General features: G+C 44.9%; 1 protein-coding gene and 1 pseudogene across 5 annotated transcripts in view; both read right to left on the bottom strand.

Moving 5' to 3' along the window:
- Positions 1–16,696, bottom strand: part of Nlrc4 (NLR family CARD domain containing 4) — a 27,824-nt gene that overhangs the window by 2,467 nt on the left and 8,661 nt on the right. For 3 of the 5 annotated variants that reach the window (XM_031356491.1, XM_031356490.1, XM_031356489.1), the window contains 5 exons: positions 14,110–16,104; positions 12,568–12,660; positions 8,723–8,893; positions 7,374–7,466; positions 4,743–4,910 (listed from right to left, as the gene is read on the bottom strand). In XM_031356491.1, coding sequence (XP_031212351.1) covers positions 4,743–4,910; positions 7,374–7,466; positions 8,723–8,893; positions 12,568–12,660; positions 14,110–16,104 — 2,520 coding nt within the window. Of the gene's footprint in view, positions 1–2,119; positions 2,850–4,742; positions 4,911–7,373; positions 7,467–8,722; positions 8,894–12,567; positions 12,661–14,109; positions 16,105–16,696 lie in introns of all 5 variants that reach the window. The other 2 variants (XR_004114353.1, XM_031356492.1) reach the window with 2 other exon arrangements.
- Positions 10,797–10,918, bottom strand: LOC116081288 (annotated as a pseudogene).

Genomic DNA, 16,696 nt, shown 5'->3' with positions numbered 1-16,696 from the left:
ATGTAGCCCTGGCTGCCCAGGAACTCACTCCGTACACTAGGCTGGTCTCAAACTCAGAGATCTTCCAGAGTGCTGGGATGAAAGGTGGTGCCACCATCACCTGGCTGCACTTTGGACTGTTGTTTAAGTAGGAAGAGATGCTCTCTCACAAAGCAGTACTGTCCCCACAGACAAATCACCAGAGCTCTGAGATGGTGCAAGTCTCTGATTCCAGAACTCTGGGAAGCTGAGGCAGGAGATAGCAAGTTCAGGCCAGCCTGAGCTACACAGTGAGCGTTGCAGGATATTTGGTCACAATGTGAACCCCCAGATTGTATTGTTTACTGAAAAAAAAAATCTGTTTCTAGTTGTGGTGCAGCTCAGCCTTAACACACAGCTTTAATCCCAAACAATGAAGGTAAAGTTTATTTGTAGAAGGAAGCACCCATGTTTGAAAGTGGTGTCTAAATTGACAGACAAAGTGATGAATCAGAGAAAGACTTGACAGAAAAGATATCGCCAACTCTCACAAGAAGAAGAAATTCTACAGATATGGGTTGAAGAGAGATCAAGCTAGATACTGGTGAAGATAGAATGAGCCAAAGAATGAGAAGAAGTCATAAGATGAGAACATACTGCTAGAGTTAGAGAAGTCAAGCAGAGCCATTCAGGAGAGGCAGAAAGAGAGAAGGCAGATCGAATCAGCCATCTTGGAGAGGAGCCAGAACAGCTGGGTTAAAGCAGCTAGCCAGAAAGACAAGAAAGGGGGGGCTTTTTCAGCAGTAAATCTCAAAGGCTGAAAACGTTCTAGGCCCAGATAAGACTGTATGGTGGCTAGAAACTTCCAGGACTAGACCTAGGTTAGCAGATGGAGGCAATGAGCCTCTGAGATGACACTTGTTTCAGCAGAATAAAAGTTACATTTAAACCCTGTCTCAAAAAAAAAAAAAAAAAAACCCTCACCAAGGCCATAACAAAGGCTAGCAAACAAATAAGAAAAGCTCTTGCCATCTGTAATTAAGCCTGCATGCAAAATAAGAAGTATCTATCTTGTGTAACCAGCTATGTTTACTGAGGCTTACCCAGGTATGCAGGGAGTGAGTGTACTCTTAGCCACTTTCAGGAAGCCTGTTGACCAGCTCCCCTGTTAGCAACCAGGCATCTCCACTACCTGCTCCAGGGATGCATCAATATCAGCATACGTCATCACTAGAGGCCAAGACGCAGCAGCTCATCCCTACTGTCACCAGGAGTCTGCATATCCTCCTGCTGCGTATGCGCTACCTTCCAATCCTTTCTGTTTTGCTCTCGTCTGTATAGTCTCTGTATACACCACGTGAGATCTGTCGCATGGTGTGACTTTGTTCTATCTGTCACATGGATCATAGCATGCCCAGTGAAGTCAGGGGATTAATTGGCAGATAGCATTGTGTGGCCTGTGTGTTTGCTAAGAGCACGTATGTGACACAGCCGTACCCAGTGCTTGCTCCATCGTCCTCCTCACCTTTGTGAGTTTAGCTTAGAAAAGCCCTTCTTAACAGATGCCTGAAGCAAAGGTACTCTGCTGGCTGCGATCGATCGGAAGAAGTGGAGGAAGTGGGCGTTCCCAGTGAACGTCTCCATTTCTCTGTGCTACCTGCTGCCGAGACCATCCTTGGGCCTCTTTCCTATGCTTTAACTCCCTTAGTTAGAAGACAAACTGCTACTCTAGGGTAGTGATCACTCATATCCCACATTCCCTCGCTGCTAAGTGTATCTAAGTTTTTGCCCAGCAAACAGAAACAGTAGTGAGGAGCATGACTTCCATGTCACTTTGAAAAGAATTAGCTTGCTTTTCTTTTCTTTTCTTCTTTTGTCTCTTCCCACTTGGCTGAAATGCCCACATGACAGTAACCTAGCTATGACCATGAAGTTGAAAATAAACCTAAGGAATGAAGGGGTAAAAATAACATCTGTCTGGGGAGGCTGCAGAACACAGCTGCCCCCTCTGCTTAGCCTGCACATCCGGGGAATGCAGCACGGGAAGGAACCGGCTGGGGTGCAGTCAGGCCTTCGCTGATGCTAAGTCTGCGCCCTGCCGCACAGGCTCAGTGGTCCTCACATTCCCTTTCTCATAAGTCCCCCAGCCTTCACAACTCACCTTCCTATTTTGCCACCTCTGCTGTGATACTCTGCACGTCAGGAATGCAAAATGTTTTGTTGCTTTGTTTTGTTTCCAGTTTTGTGGGCTTTCTCTCCCAAAGAGCAAGTTGTTTTCACGACCCAGTAAGAATTTAGAAACGTCAAAGCCTGCTCTGCGATGAGAGCGGAGCTGTTTCTGTGGCTGTCCGGTTCAGGTGGAGGACCTTAGCAGAGTGTCCTGGGTGATTGTCAGAACTGGTGCAGGTACGGACCGGAAATACAAACAACAGTTTGCATGGTCCAAGGACATGCCTTCTGCTGGTTGAATGTGGATCAAACTAGATCCAACAGGGTTAGAATCTGTGTATTTGGAGCTTGGCCGTCTGTGGGCTGTGGAGAATACAACTGGTACAATCTCACGCGCTTTGGGGTAAACTTGTCTAATACTGCCCTTCAGTTCACCTGAGCCAGTCAGGTCACCTAGTGTTAATTCTTGACGTGACCAAGTCTAGATTCACTTGGCAATGCTGTGGGGGACTGGTTATCTTGATTGCTTTAACGGAGGTGGTGGGGCCCGTCCACCATTGGTGCCATCATTCCCTGACTGGAGACAGGAAGCTGAACAGCCTGCATATACTCAATTGTTCTCTGTCCTGGATGGTGGGTGTAGCGTGACTGAGTAGCTTCCTCAAGCTCCTGCCGGTGATTTTCCCCGCTGTGGCAGACTGAAGTAGGCCCTAAGTGATAAACTGGGACACCATTCATTTAATCAGCAAACGTAAGATTATCTTTTGTGTACCACACACTCTGCACGGTCCCTGTCACTTAGGGTTTGAGTGAAGACACTCTAATAATTAGATGACAGGTAGGGTTCTACGGGAGGTGGACCAGGGGACCTGAGAGAGTACACAAAAGCAGCAGACAGTCCGACTCCACCTTGTTCCCAGGACACTAATATTTGGTCTTACATGCTCCAGAAGGAAGACTAGAAGCTTCTCAGGAGAAACTCAATCGCTTCCAAGAAGCAGAGCTACCTGGCATGCCTGGTTCCTGCCCTAAATAGTGAAGCTAAGCCATCAAAAGTCATCTCTGGGTCTGTGTTAAGTATACATACTGCTCTTGCAGAGGACCTGGATTTGGTTCCCAGCACCCACATGATGGTCCAGATCATCTATAAGCCCAATACCAGAGAATTCAACACTCTCTTCCAGCTTTTGTTTTTTAAATGTTTTACCTGCAAGTGTGTCTGGGCTAGGGTGTTGGCTCCCCTGGAGTTAGAGTCACAGACAGTTGTGAACTGCTGTGAACTGTGGTTGCTGGGAATTGAACCTGGGTCCTCTGGAAGAGTAGCCATGCTCTTAACCAGTGAGCCATCTCTCCAGAGACCCCACCCCGACCCCTTTTCTGGTTTTATGGACACCAGGCACGTGGTGGTTCACATACTTATATGCAGGTAACACTCATATGCATAAAATATAAAAAGTGTAAAGTCACCTTCTCCCTTAGACAAAGAGTTTTCTTTCTATCAGCTCACTCCTTGCTCTAAAGTAGGAAATGAACAGCTAACTGAGAGCAGACTCCAACAGAGAAGACCAAGTTTCAACACCCACAGAAAAGGGAACACAGAAAAGGCCTGTTTCCTGCTGCTGGGACAGAACAAGAACACCACAGGCTGGCTAACTTACAAACACCAGAAATGGACTGACTCACGTCAGAGTTGAGGAACTAACATCTGGCCAGGGCCTTTTTGCTGACTGTCCCCAGGCAGGGCAGGGGTGAAAAAAGCAACAAGATCTCAGGCTCAAGCCTTCTGCAGTTTGCATGAATTTTCCATGAGGGTAGGCCGGTGATCTAAAAATCCTTCTCTGAGTTCCTACCGTTAGGTATCAAACCAGGACAAATGACTGACTGAGGTGCCTAATATTAAAGCAGACCTGGCCACCAGGTTCTCCAACATCCCTCAGGCCCCTACCCATTTCTGGGTGTGGTTAGCATACTCCAACCCTTGCCCTGAACCCTAGGTGTGCTGCCTCAACCCCAGCTGCCCTTCCCTGTATAATCCAGCCAGCCATTTGGCTGCTCTGGTCTTTTATTTGTTTATTTATTTATTTATTTATTTATTTATTTATTTATTTATTTTTAAGCTTCCTGGCCTCTTGATCTCCTGGCTCTCCCCAGTTCCCTCTCCTTCTCTCCTCACACGGCCCTTCTCAGGGTCCTGTTTACTCTGGACTCTCCCAGATGTCTCTACCTCTGGTTCTGCTCTCCCTTTAATCTACAATAAGGCTCCTCCAACATACCAAGGGGCAGTCAAGGCCGCCTTTATTTCTTTTTTCCATCGGCCCACCTCCTAGCACTACTGCACTAGAACTTGTTTTATGCATGTGGTGTTAGGAGACACATTCAAAACATAACATACAGCAACATAGGAAACAAGAAGGAAGACAAAAACTTCAAAAATAATCATTGTTCCCATTGATTAACATTCAATAGAAATAAGATCCTAAAAACTAAGAAAAAAAGGCCCATGAGATGGCTCAGAGTAAAGGCTGCCTCAGCCTCCTGAGGATTGAGATTAAAGGCCCAATTAAGCCTTCTTAAAGTCAGCCCGTGTCCCCTTGGCTCTGTTTGGCTGTACCTACCTAAACTTCTAATCTCTTCATCTCTGAGTCTCCAGTTTTTCAATCCAAGTCTGGCAAGCCCTGGGGCCTCCTCCAATTGCTTCAAGAGTTTGGGTAGGCTGATGCACACATCCCAGCACCAAGGCAGCATCAACGTGGTGAGCTGTTCCAGGACGCCAAGCCTGCCGACTTAAAAGAAAACAGTTCAGGACTGGCATCATCTCAGTCCAGCAGGATGCAGATGAAAAGTGGTCTTTATGTTTGGTAGCCCTGCAGGCTACTTAGCCTTTAGTGAGAATCTACTCTTTATTTTATTTTTATAAAAGGTATTCAAATACAGAAACACTGTAACATAATGAAACTCTTACTAATAATCCAACCTTCAGTAAACCACAAATCATGGGCTAAATGACTTAACCCTGACCAGACACCTATATTTTTCTCAAGTGAATCCCAGACAAATGTCTGCCATTCTGTCATAACCACATGCCACTATAGCACTTTAAAAATCTTATCACTCTAGTAAAATTGAAAGGGGAAATAAGCCAGGCATGGTGGTGTACACACTCAGTCTCACTCAGCAGGAGCCAAGAGCAGATCTCTGAGTTCCAGGACGGCCTGGTCTACAGAGCTAGTTCCAGGACAGCCAGGGCTACACAGAGAAACCCTGTCTCAGGAGGAAACAGAGTGGCATGGACCGCCAGGGGAGAAATGGTTACTTAGTTATCAGATAAAACAGCGGCTTGCAGTAACCTGGCTTAAAAAAGAAAAATCTCCTAAGCCCCACCCCATCCTTCTCTTTTCTTTGAGACCAATTTCTGGCTAGCCTGGAACTCACCATGGAGACCAGGCTGGCCTCAGACTTACGGAGATCTGCCTGCCTATTTGCTTGCTGGGGTCAAAGGAGTACACCATCATTCCTGGCTTGGATTTCTTGTTTGTATCTTTTGGATGTGGCTTTGGTAGAAACTTAAGCCCACCGGTGATGTAATGGTTAAAACCAATGCTGAAAACCCCATATCTCTGTAGCTGCTCAGAGCCATGAGGAGAACTCCACTAAGCCTGACACAGTGAACCTTTCTGATCCTCTGCTGTATTACATGGTCGCTTCCCTGCCTCATTTTCCTGTAACAAAATGATCAGAATAAAAACCTTTTTGATACCAACAACATTCAAGAGGTAGAGCCAGATGGATCTCTGTGATTTCAAGAACACCCTGTCTTCTTAGAGAGTTCCAGGCTGCATAGTGAAACGCTTTTTTTAAAAATAAATAAATAAATAAATAAATATTAATTAATTAAAATTAAAAAAAAATCTCCAAATGTTTCGCTCATCTGAGAGCTCATGTATAGTCCCTAGCTGCAACCAGACAGCATAAGAATATTGCAGTCCAGGCTGGAGAGATGGCTCAGTGGTTAAGAGCACTGACTGCTCTTCCGGAGGTCCTGAGTTCAATTCCCAGAAAACACATGGTGGCTCATAACCATCTGTAATGGGATCTGTTGCCCTCTTCTGGTGTGTCTGAAAACAGCAATAGTGAATTCATACATGAAATAAATATTAAAAAGAAGAAGAAGAAGAAGAAGAAGAAGAAGAAGAAGAAGAAGAAGAAGAAGAAGAAGAAGAAGAAGAAGAAGGAGAATATTGCAGTTCTTGGACAACTGCATTGATAAATATGTGTGTAAACCAATCTTATGAGCCTGGGGCTAGGAAAGCCTTATCACCAAGTCCTTCAGCATTTTTAGGATCAAACACTGGCTTCCTGGCTGCGGGCAAACTGGAGGAGCCTCAGGTACAATAAGGATGTGCAAACTGATGGCTCCAAAGGCACAAGCTTGGGCTTGGAGAACTGGTTCAGCAGTTAAGAGCAGGTACTATCCTTGTGGCGAATCTGCATTCCATTCTCAGTACCCAAGACCATGCCATGATGCCTGTGACTCCAGCTCCAGGAGACCCAGTCGTCTCTTCGGCCTCTGTAGGCACCTACACTCATGTGTGCCTACTTCCTGCACACGAGTGTGCACACACAAACATCATTTTTTAAGGGTTTTTTTTTTTTTTGGCATATGAGTGTTTCGCCTGCATTTATGTCTATGTACCCATATGCCTGTTACCCACAGAGGCCAGAAGAAGGCATCAGGTTCCCTGGAACCAGAGTTACAAATATTTGTGAGCTGTCCTGTGGGTGCAGGAGAACCAAACTCTGGTCCTCTGACATAGCATCAAGTGCTCTTAACCACTGAGTCATCTCTCTAGCTCCCAAACTAAATAAATCTTTAAAGAAAGACATTTCTGGGTGTGATGGCGCACACCTTTAGTCCCAGCACTTGGGAGGCAGAGGCAGGTGGATTTCTGAGTTCAAGGCCAGCCTGGTCTACAGAGTGAGTTCTAGGACAGCCAGGGCTACACAGAGAAACCCTGTCTCAAAGAAAAAAAAAAAAAAAAAAAAAAAGCCAAAAAAAGAAAAAAAGAAAAAAGAAAGAAAGAAAGAAAGAAAGACATGGGCCTACGTTCCTTAAAGGCAGTTTAAGATAGGGCCAAACACTTCTCCTAAGAAAGATGCATCAGTAAGGTGCCCATGGGTACAGAGGGTTGCTAACCACGCAGCACTCAGTAGAAAGCATGTTGTGTGGGCAGAGCCGTGCTCCTTACTCAGTTCCTCTAAAGCCTCATTTCCGTCCTTTTCCAGGTAATTTTCTGATATATCGAGAATACTCAGCTTGACCAAATTGTGAAGATTCTGTGCTGAAAGAAAAACCAAACAAAAAGATTTTCAGGTAGCCATATACACATTTTTAAACCTCTTTAGAATTCTGTGTTCTTGTCTTTGCTGGTGACAATACACAGTGTCATTTGACTTGATTGACTGATTATTTCTCAAAGGAAGTGGGATGGGTGGAACCCTCAGTTTCCATGGCAACAACTATTAAGTCCAGGGCACATAAAGCCTGAAGCTGCATGGAATATAGTGTTTGTAATAACAGACACTCCATTGTAGTTTACTCTTTATTGACTGTGACTTGTTTGTTTGTTTAAGACAGGTCTCATTGTGTAGTCCCAGCTGGCTTTGAACTCTCAAACTCACAGAAGTCCCCCTGCTCTGCCACCTTAGTCCTGGCACTGAGCTGGGCATCATCACACCTGGACATTTTGACACAGCTGTTTGAAAAGAGACCAACTCCCCTGCCAGGCAGTAGTTGCGACGCCTTAAATCCCAGCATCAGATCCCCAGGAACTGAAGTCACAAACGGTCGTGAGCTGTCAGAATGGAATCCAAGTCCTTTGGAAGAATACTCAGTGGTCTAAACTGCTGAGCCATCTCTCCAGCCCCCAAAGTCTAAATTTTAAGACATACCTGAACCGAACAGTTTATCCAAAAATATGTAAAATTTTCTCTATAATTAGAATGCATAACATTTGGGAACTCAAAAGACTGAACTGTTATATTATTGTGCTCCAACTCCGTCTTAGCAGAGCAAAGGGAAGAATAGAAGCCTGGTGACATTGAGGCAATCCTCCCCATTCTCCATATTTCCTTTACCCATCTATCCAAGGGACGATTAGACAGTAACACTATGACAAGAATAGTGAAATTGTTTTTTTTTAATGTCTTACTTTTCTCTTTCTCTTAAGGTTATATCTTCAACTATTATATAATACTCTGCCACTAATAATTTAATTCTGATTCATACAAAGCTCATTAAAAATGAACCAGGTTAATCCCAACACTTGGGAGGCAGAGGCAAGTGGATTTATGAGTTCGAGGCCAGTCTGGTCTACATAGTGAGTTCCAGGACAGTCAGATATGCATAGAAAAATCCTGTCTCAGTGTAAAAAAGAGAGTGGGAGCGGGGCTAAGTCAGATAATACATGTATCACATTATCTTTGTCAGTTTCTCTTAAGATTAAGTTTGCACGTAAGATATTGTTTACATTAGTGTACAAATGTCAAGTATCCTGTTGTGCATTCAGAGAGCCGGGGCACGGGTTACAACGGTTACCTAGAATTTTCACAGAATTTGCAGTCATACAGCAGGCCACCAACTTCATCTCTTGTAGATCACAGGGTTCTTCTGAGAGAGACTTGACTATGTAATCCACTCCCTCCCCAATGTCAGACAAATGAGTCAAATGGAATAAACGCATCTTCTTCAGGTTTCGCAGGCCTTGTGCTACAAGGAGATGCAGAAGGAATACATGAGCGGAGGAGTTTATCTGGTTAAATACAGATTGGTGGAACACAATGAAGACAACAATGTAGAAACTCTTCTGTGCTCTTTTTTCTTTAAAAAATATATTGATGTATATCTTTGTTTTCTAGGGAAGGAGCCTCTTGCTACTCAGCCCAGGCTGGCATTAAACTCAGGAGCCTCCAACCACAGTTGCCCCGCATCTAGATCCCAGACATTATCTCTCCATAGACTCCTGCTACAAAGACCAATGGGGCTAATTTTTTTCTAACACCTCATGGTCTTTACTTCCCTCAGGAGGCTGAATGCAGAGGGACAGCAGGTGCTGCAGCGCTGTGGAGGGCTCATGCACCTGCACAGCCTGAAAGACCCTGCTTTGAACATCCTGATACAGGTTCAATGACCACCACACCCAGGGTGGAGTGTCCAGCCAGTGTCAGTGGTCGCCTTCTACCAGCAATACAATTGAAGACAACAGAGTGCCCTTCATTCTTAGCCCTGGGATTGATGTGGAGTTTATGATTGAGTAGGTAGAGCTTAAATATACATCCTGAGTCAGCAGGACACATGTAAGAAATACAAAGTGACTTTTGGGGTCCCATCTGTCTCCTTTTCCTCCTTCTCCTCCTCCTCCTCTTCCTCCTCCTCCTCCTCCTCCTCCTCTTCCTCCTCCTCCTCCTCGTCCTCCTCCTCCTCCTCCTCCACTTCTTGGGCATTAGAGCTTTAACCCAGGCTTCATGCATCCTAAGGCAAATGCTCTACCATTGAGCTGCATCCCTCAGACCAGGGCTTTATCAATCCCCATGGTTCAGAGCTTAGGAGAAATTGCAGGTAATGTATGTGAGGCATTCAGTATGTATAACACAGTAAACTGTCAGTGAATGCTATCTGATGTTATGGGAGGTATATATGTGAGCTTTGTGGTCATTCAGACCTCTAGATTCACTGTCCCATAATTGTATAAACTTAGACAAGTGATTCAGCTTTTCAGTTATGGCTTTAGGAGGTCATTAGTCCTACACACTAGGCCTATCCTGGAGGTTTTGGTGAGATAAAGTGTAAAAACTACGTAGTGTAGTTGCAGACCTAGTGGACAGCAACTCTCTACTGCACAGTAATTATTACTGACATCATTATTCTGCCTTCTTTACAGTCAAATTTGATTGCTTATTTTTATCTTACTTTTATTTAAAAATATTTTATCCCATCTTTTTGTGTGGGGGAGCCTGTAAGCCTTGGCACCAGATAATGACCCAGAACAACTTGCAGGAGTCAATTCTCTTCTACCATGTAGGACCTGGAAATTGAACTCAGCATGGTAGTGAGTGCCTTTAGCTTCTGAGGCATCTCACAGGCTCTCGTTTTTGTTTATTTGGTTTTGATTTGTTTTCAGACTGGGTCTTACTGTTAGAGTTCAAGAATTGCTGAAGGAGGACCCCAGACTCAAATAGTATGCAAAAGCAAAGAGCGTTTATTCAGCTGAATTTCCTGCATGCAGGGGACTTCTGGTGGACTCCCAGGCCTGGCTTTTATTGTCAGTTGGGGGAATCTAAGGAGGAGTTATGTGCCCTTTTACCTTGAATGTAAGGATCAATGTACAATTATTCTACCTAGGATAACCTTGAACTCCCAGAGATCCACCTGCCTTTGGTCTGAGAGCTGGGAGTAAATGCGTGTGTCACCATACCTGGCAAGTTTTGTTTCCATTTTTGTTTTAAGAAGAGTTCCCATTTAGCCCAAGTTTGCCTAGAACCTACCCTGTAACCAAGACTAGCTCCAAACTCCTGATTCTTCCACTTCTACTTCCCAGGAGCAGACACTACAAGAGTTTATCTAGCTACATTTAGATTTCTTTTTATTTATTTATTTGTTTATTATTTTTTAAAGCCTACAGCACCTGGTATTCCCAGGTGGTCTACCATCCAAGTACTACTAACCAGGCCCAACCCTGCTTAGCTTCCGAGATGAGACGAGATCGGGCACGTTCAGGGTGATATGGCCGAAGAATCTAGATTTCTTAATAACAAAAGCAAACTATCCCGTAGTGTACTCCTGAGATCTTTGGGCAGATTAGCAAATCATTCTAGGAACTGATAACTTTCTGTAAAATGGAAGCACTGAAGTAGATGTGTTCCAGCCCTTTCCAGCTCCGATATTCTATGGAACCTATAGGTATGCAATGCGTGTTTACTGAATTCTAAATTAATTTGATTCTCCTATAAGTACAGCCACATTTTATAGAGTTTATTTGGGAAGGAGGCAAAATGATGAACAACGCTGAACAAAGAGAGAAGCAGGTTAGGTAGGGCTCAGGAGGGAAGAGAGAGCAAAAAGAGTGGAACTGAGAATAAGAAAAAGAAAGAGGAGAAGCAGAGGTACCTCAGAAAGGTGGGTTCCCCTCAGCCCTCCCTGTTCCCAAGGCCCCAGACTCTGTGGTAACCCCTGAGCTCTGCTTGTGTCCTGGGCTCACTTCCCTGCATCTCATTCCTCTTTTAAAGTTTTACCAGTGAAACAACTCTGAACTTTTAAATCAGCCTGGGAAAGGAAAATGAGACATGTGATGACTTCCTCTTTCTAAATAATGTCACACATAAATGGAGTAAAGCTGGAACAAAATTTTGCAGAAGGCTTGTCCTGGGAGAGGGAGAGTGTCCCAAGAAACCTAGGTGGTGACAAGTTCACGAAGTAGATTGCTAGAGCCAGGAAGACTGCTCAGTGAGTGGACACAGCACATGCACAAGGGCCTACATCAAACCCTCAGAATTCACGGAAAGTTAAGCATCTAGCTTGCATCTCTAATCCTGGTGTTTCTACAGAGAGTGGGAGATGGAGACATGGGAATCCCCAGGAGCCTGTGGGCCATCCAGCCACAATACAGAGTGCAGCAAGAGACAACAAAAAGACCCTGCCTCAAACAAGGTGGAGGGTAAGGACAGCTACTTCTGGCCTCCTGTACTAGATGTTGTCTGTTGCTATGAAGTGACACCATGGCCAAGGCAACTCTTATAAAGGAAAGCCTTTAATTGGGGCTGGCTTACAGTTTCGGATATTCAGTCCATTTTCATCACAGCAGGGAGCATGGCAGCACACAGTCAGACATGTGCTGGAGTAGCTGAGATCTCTACATTCTGAGATCTCTCCCTGATCCACAGGGAGCAAGAAGACAGAGAGACAAAGCCTGGCAAGGGCTTTTGAAACCTCAAAACACACCCCCAGTAACACACTTACTCCAACAAAGCCATGCTTCCTGATCCTTCTAATCCTTTCAAAGAGTTCCACTCCTTAGCAACTAAGCATTCAAATATATGAACCATGGTGGTCTTTTTTTTTTTTCTTTGGTTGTTCGAGACAGGGTTTCTCTGTGTAGCCCTGGCTGTCCTGGAATTCACTCTGTAGACCAGGCTGGCCTCAAACTCAGAAATCCACCTGCCTCTGCCTCCCAAGTGCTGGGATTAAAGGCATGTGCCACCACTGCCCAGCCATGGTGGTCATTCTTATTCAAACCACCACCCCTCCCCATGAGGCCAGTCCATGCACATACCTGCCCCCACACATGAGGATCTTGCCATCTATAGGTACAGCCAAATAATCATAAACCAACCATTCTTATAAGCAAACCTACAATAATAAGAATATTAAGGAAACAAAAATCTGACCTAGGCTTTTAGCATCTTCCTCGTTCATCCTAATGTCATCCAGTGTGAGTTTCACAAGATTCTTCAGATTACCCAAGCTGTCAACCAGACCACCTGCCAAAGGAAATCAGATCAGCATGTTTTCACTTCCTGAATGCTGTCATTAGTTACCATCACTGCCATTCCTATTACCAACCCGATTTTAGTTATCACAAAGTGCAGGAAGGGCTGCTATGAGAGTCACATGAAGGTGGCTATTTGTGGGAAGCACAGCTTAGAATAGGCAGTGGAGAAACCATAACAGTCATCATATGGGTCTATTTTCTTCCATGGAAAGAAATAAGGAGGCCTGGTCACCTGGAGTGCCAGGGTGAAAAGTGCTTAATCAACCTGATCTTTCTGCTATCCTACAAGCCATCCTTCCTGGATCCCTGGATCCTGAGCATTATTTAGGCCCTAATTCTGAGCTTTGTCTCAAGTGAATAGAACACAATCCTATGAAAGAGGCCACATGTAAGAAAGAGACCAATAGAATCTACCCTTGTACTTGTCACAGATGCATCTCTAAGCCCTAGCCCTGAGGTCTGGTTATCAGTCAATGGAACTCATTCTTCTAGTAAAGGTCATAGGTACAAGCTCGACTATGTTCCAATGTGTAAGGAAAATGAAGCACAGGGTGAGTCCCTGGATATCTATACCCAGCGTCTGAACCAATGGCATGGTCCCAAGTTTCCTTATCTCTTCCAAGTTTGCTTTCCAGCTACTGGTGCTAAGTGTAGAAACTTGTCCATCCAAAGTTATTTTGTCAAAAATGGGTATTGTAGGGGCTGGAGACATGGACCAACAGGTAAAGGGCACTGGCTTCTCTTCCAAAGGACCCAGATTCAATTCCCAGCACCCACATGACAGCTAATAACTATCTGTAACCCCAAGATCTGACAACCAAACACAGACATACATGCAAGCAAAACACTAATACATATAAAATAAAAATAAGTTAAGACAAAAAGATTCATTTAAAAATGGATATTGTACTCAGCTATAAGCATGTTGTTTAAATATAATGGAATTAAGCAGAAAGATAAAAGGTAACCAGATGCAATGCCCATGACTACAGTCCCAGCACTTGGAAGGCTGAAACAGGAGGATTGCATTAGGTGTGAAGCCAGCCTGGGCTACATATGAGACCCTAGATTGAAAGAGGAACTGAAGAAGAGTAGAGGAGAGGAGAGAAGGAGATGAAAGTTGGGTGGGGAGGAGAAGAGAGAAGAAAGGAGAGGAGAAGAAAGAACAGAAGAGAGAGAAAAGGGGAGGAAAAGAGAGATAAAAAACAAAACAAAAACAACAACAACAATAAAAAAAAAAAAAACAAGTAAATCTTTGGCAGCTGAAAAGCTCCAGAGATCGACTGGGGGCAGGAACCACAGAGAGTGATAAACCAGGCTTTATACTGCACCTAGGAAATAAAACACACTAGAAATGTTGCCAGAAGCCTCGATGCCACTAGCACTTGCATAGTACCCACCAATCTTGACTGGTTATGTTCTTCGGATGTGCCCGTACCTGGCAGCCGTTGAGTGTGCAGGCGGTGAATGCTTAAGTTCTGGAGGTTTGTCACAGATGTAATGTGCTGCTCGTCATCCGTGGTGAGGGGACTAGCTTCCACCATGAGGGAATGGATGTGCTTGCAGGCTCTAAGGACAGAGCTGAGCTTTCCAGCCACGGCTGCACATCTCTTGACATACAGCTGGAGGTTGGTGGCAGAGCTGAATATCTTCCCCAGATATTTGATATCTTGTTTATTCAATTTGCTAATATCTCGGAGTGTAACCTCTAGACTCTTGAATTCCTGCTTCCAGTTGAAGAACAAAGACACAGCCCTGTGGGGAATGTAGGTTTCTGAGGGCCCTTCCATGTGAATTCCAGGGCCATTCTCTCCCTCCTTGTCCTGAGACACTGTAGTGCTCCCATAGAAATCCAGCTTCACGAAGTCCAATGCACTTGCACAATTAGGCAAGTATTTAAAGAAGTCAAATAAGTAATCGGGGATGTTTTCCGAGTTGATGTATAAACTTTTACCTTGAAAGAAAGCTTCAAATTCTTCGCTCAGAGCTGATTGAGATATACTCTCCGAGAATAAATTGATGCCACACTCTACAAAGGAATTTATATTGATGGCTTTCAGAACATCTTGCTCAGTGGTATTTCTCAGGCTTTGTATTGATTCCTGCCTCCAGAGAGGCCTCTTGGTGACAGAAAGTCCTTGTAGGCTGCCATGCTGATATACCATTGCAAGGTGCCTCATGACAGCCCTGGTTGCTTCTGTGGATGACCCACACGTATACAAGAGCAGATTGCCATACAGGGATGTGATGTCAGAGATGGAAACCATTTTCTTTAAGTAGCTGTTCCCCTTGCTCACCTCCTCTGGCTCTCTGGATATCAGCAAACTGCTGAGTCTCCGACCTGCTGTGTACTCCTGAAATGACTTATGAAAGAATTTATACTTGGGCTTCAGCCTCTGAGCCGTGTACTTACAGAGCAGTCCAGTTGTCACCAGGACATCCTCATTCATGCTGGACACATCCTCGGGGTCAAAATCAAACTTGTGGGAGAACACACCTTCCAGGGCCAGGTCTCCACAGTAATCTAGGCTTCTGACAAAATCCCTCGAAGTTCCACCTCTGTGTCTGTGCCTGTTTTTCTGTATCAGGAGGTCGTAGAGGGTTCGGAACAGCATGGTTTGTGTGTGAGCTTGGAATTCCTTTCTGCCCATCTGGATTGCACAGGTGATCACCACAAAGAGAGGGGTCTTTATCAGATTTCTTAAGCATCTGGACTCCTGGATCTGGCACCACAGACGTTCAGCCAGCTCATGTATAAGCACTTCCCCGATGAGACGTTGGGCATTGTCTTTGGTCATATCTCCCACCTCTGCAGTCAGGGCGCCAACGTGTCTGATATGTCTCAGGCACTCTGTGGTGGTGGTGACAATGACCATGTTCTTGAAACGATGGTTTTCCTTTATCAGGGCCTCTATTTCTGGGCAGTTCTGGGGATGGAATTCATTGTAACCATCGAGAAGAAAGAGGACCTCCTTGTGTAGTTTCAGCAGCAGAGCCATGAAGGTTGGCTTGCTGATGGAGTCAGGTATGTTCAGGAGCTGATCACACAGCGTTTCAAACAGTCCACCCCTGGCACTGCTCAGGCGGATGAAGAAGACCAATTTGAAGCCCTTCAGAGCCCTGCACTCCCCAGAGGCCCAGAGCATGGCGATTCTCTGCAGCAGGGTAGACTTCCCTTTACCAGACTCCCCTTCAATGAGGCAGGGGCTCTTAAGAGCCTCCAGCAGGCTGCCCAAAGTCAGCTGCTCCACGCGGTGATGACGATGGTCCTTCTTCCACAAGACAGGTTCTGTGAAGGTTCTCCTCAGATTAAAAATGATGTCAATATCTCCACCCAGGGGATAGAAGTTCAGAAAAGCGGGGCTGTCATATAAGTCCTTTAAATTCTGGGCCAAAACATTCAAGTCTTCTTGAGCGATCTGATAAAAAAGATCTGTTAGGAAAAATATGATGTTATAGAGGTCATGATTTGCATCTCGAAGCCTGAAGCTCAGGGGACAAATGGCAGAGATGCCAAGAATCAGCTGGAGGTCACTGACTTCTTTCCCTAGTTCTAAGATACCAAATACCTACCGATTGCCCCCGGCACCCTCCCCCTCATTCCCTCTCTCTCTCTCTCTCTCTCTCTCTCTCTCTCTCTCTCTCTCTCTCTCTCTCTCTCTAACCTTTTCTTTCCTTGTCCTTGCCATCATGACAGCTGCAAATTGGAAACAAGAGGAGCCTTCATTTTAGTTAAATGAAGTTAAACTTCACTTAGTTAAAGAAAGGGAACGATTTGGCTGAGAGTGTGGGATGGGGTAAATTTCAGCCAATTATGCAATCTGTTCACTTAAAATAAGTAAAATGAGGTATAGCTTGATAAGGAGGGAATTACTGTCATGTGGAAAGTCAAGTGGTAGCTTTCCATGGTACTGCACCACGGGGTAGGTAGGTAGCTGGGCCATTCACCTGCAGATGGCCAGTCAAAGATGGTTTGCTTAGCCAATTTGTGTTCCAGTTGAACTTTTGTTTTTAGACAGAGTCTA

This window comes from Mastomys coucha, unplaced genomic scaffold, assembly GCF_008632895.1.
Source record: "Mastomys coucha isolate ucsf_1 unplaced genomic scaffold, UCSF_Mcou_1 pScaffold6, whole genome shotgun sequence".
NCBI classification, from domain to species: Eukaryota; Metazoa; Chordata; class Mammalia; order Rodentia; family Muridae; genus Mastomys; species Mastomys coucha.
This window is presented reverse-complemented; position numbering and strand designations above follow the sequence as displayed.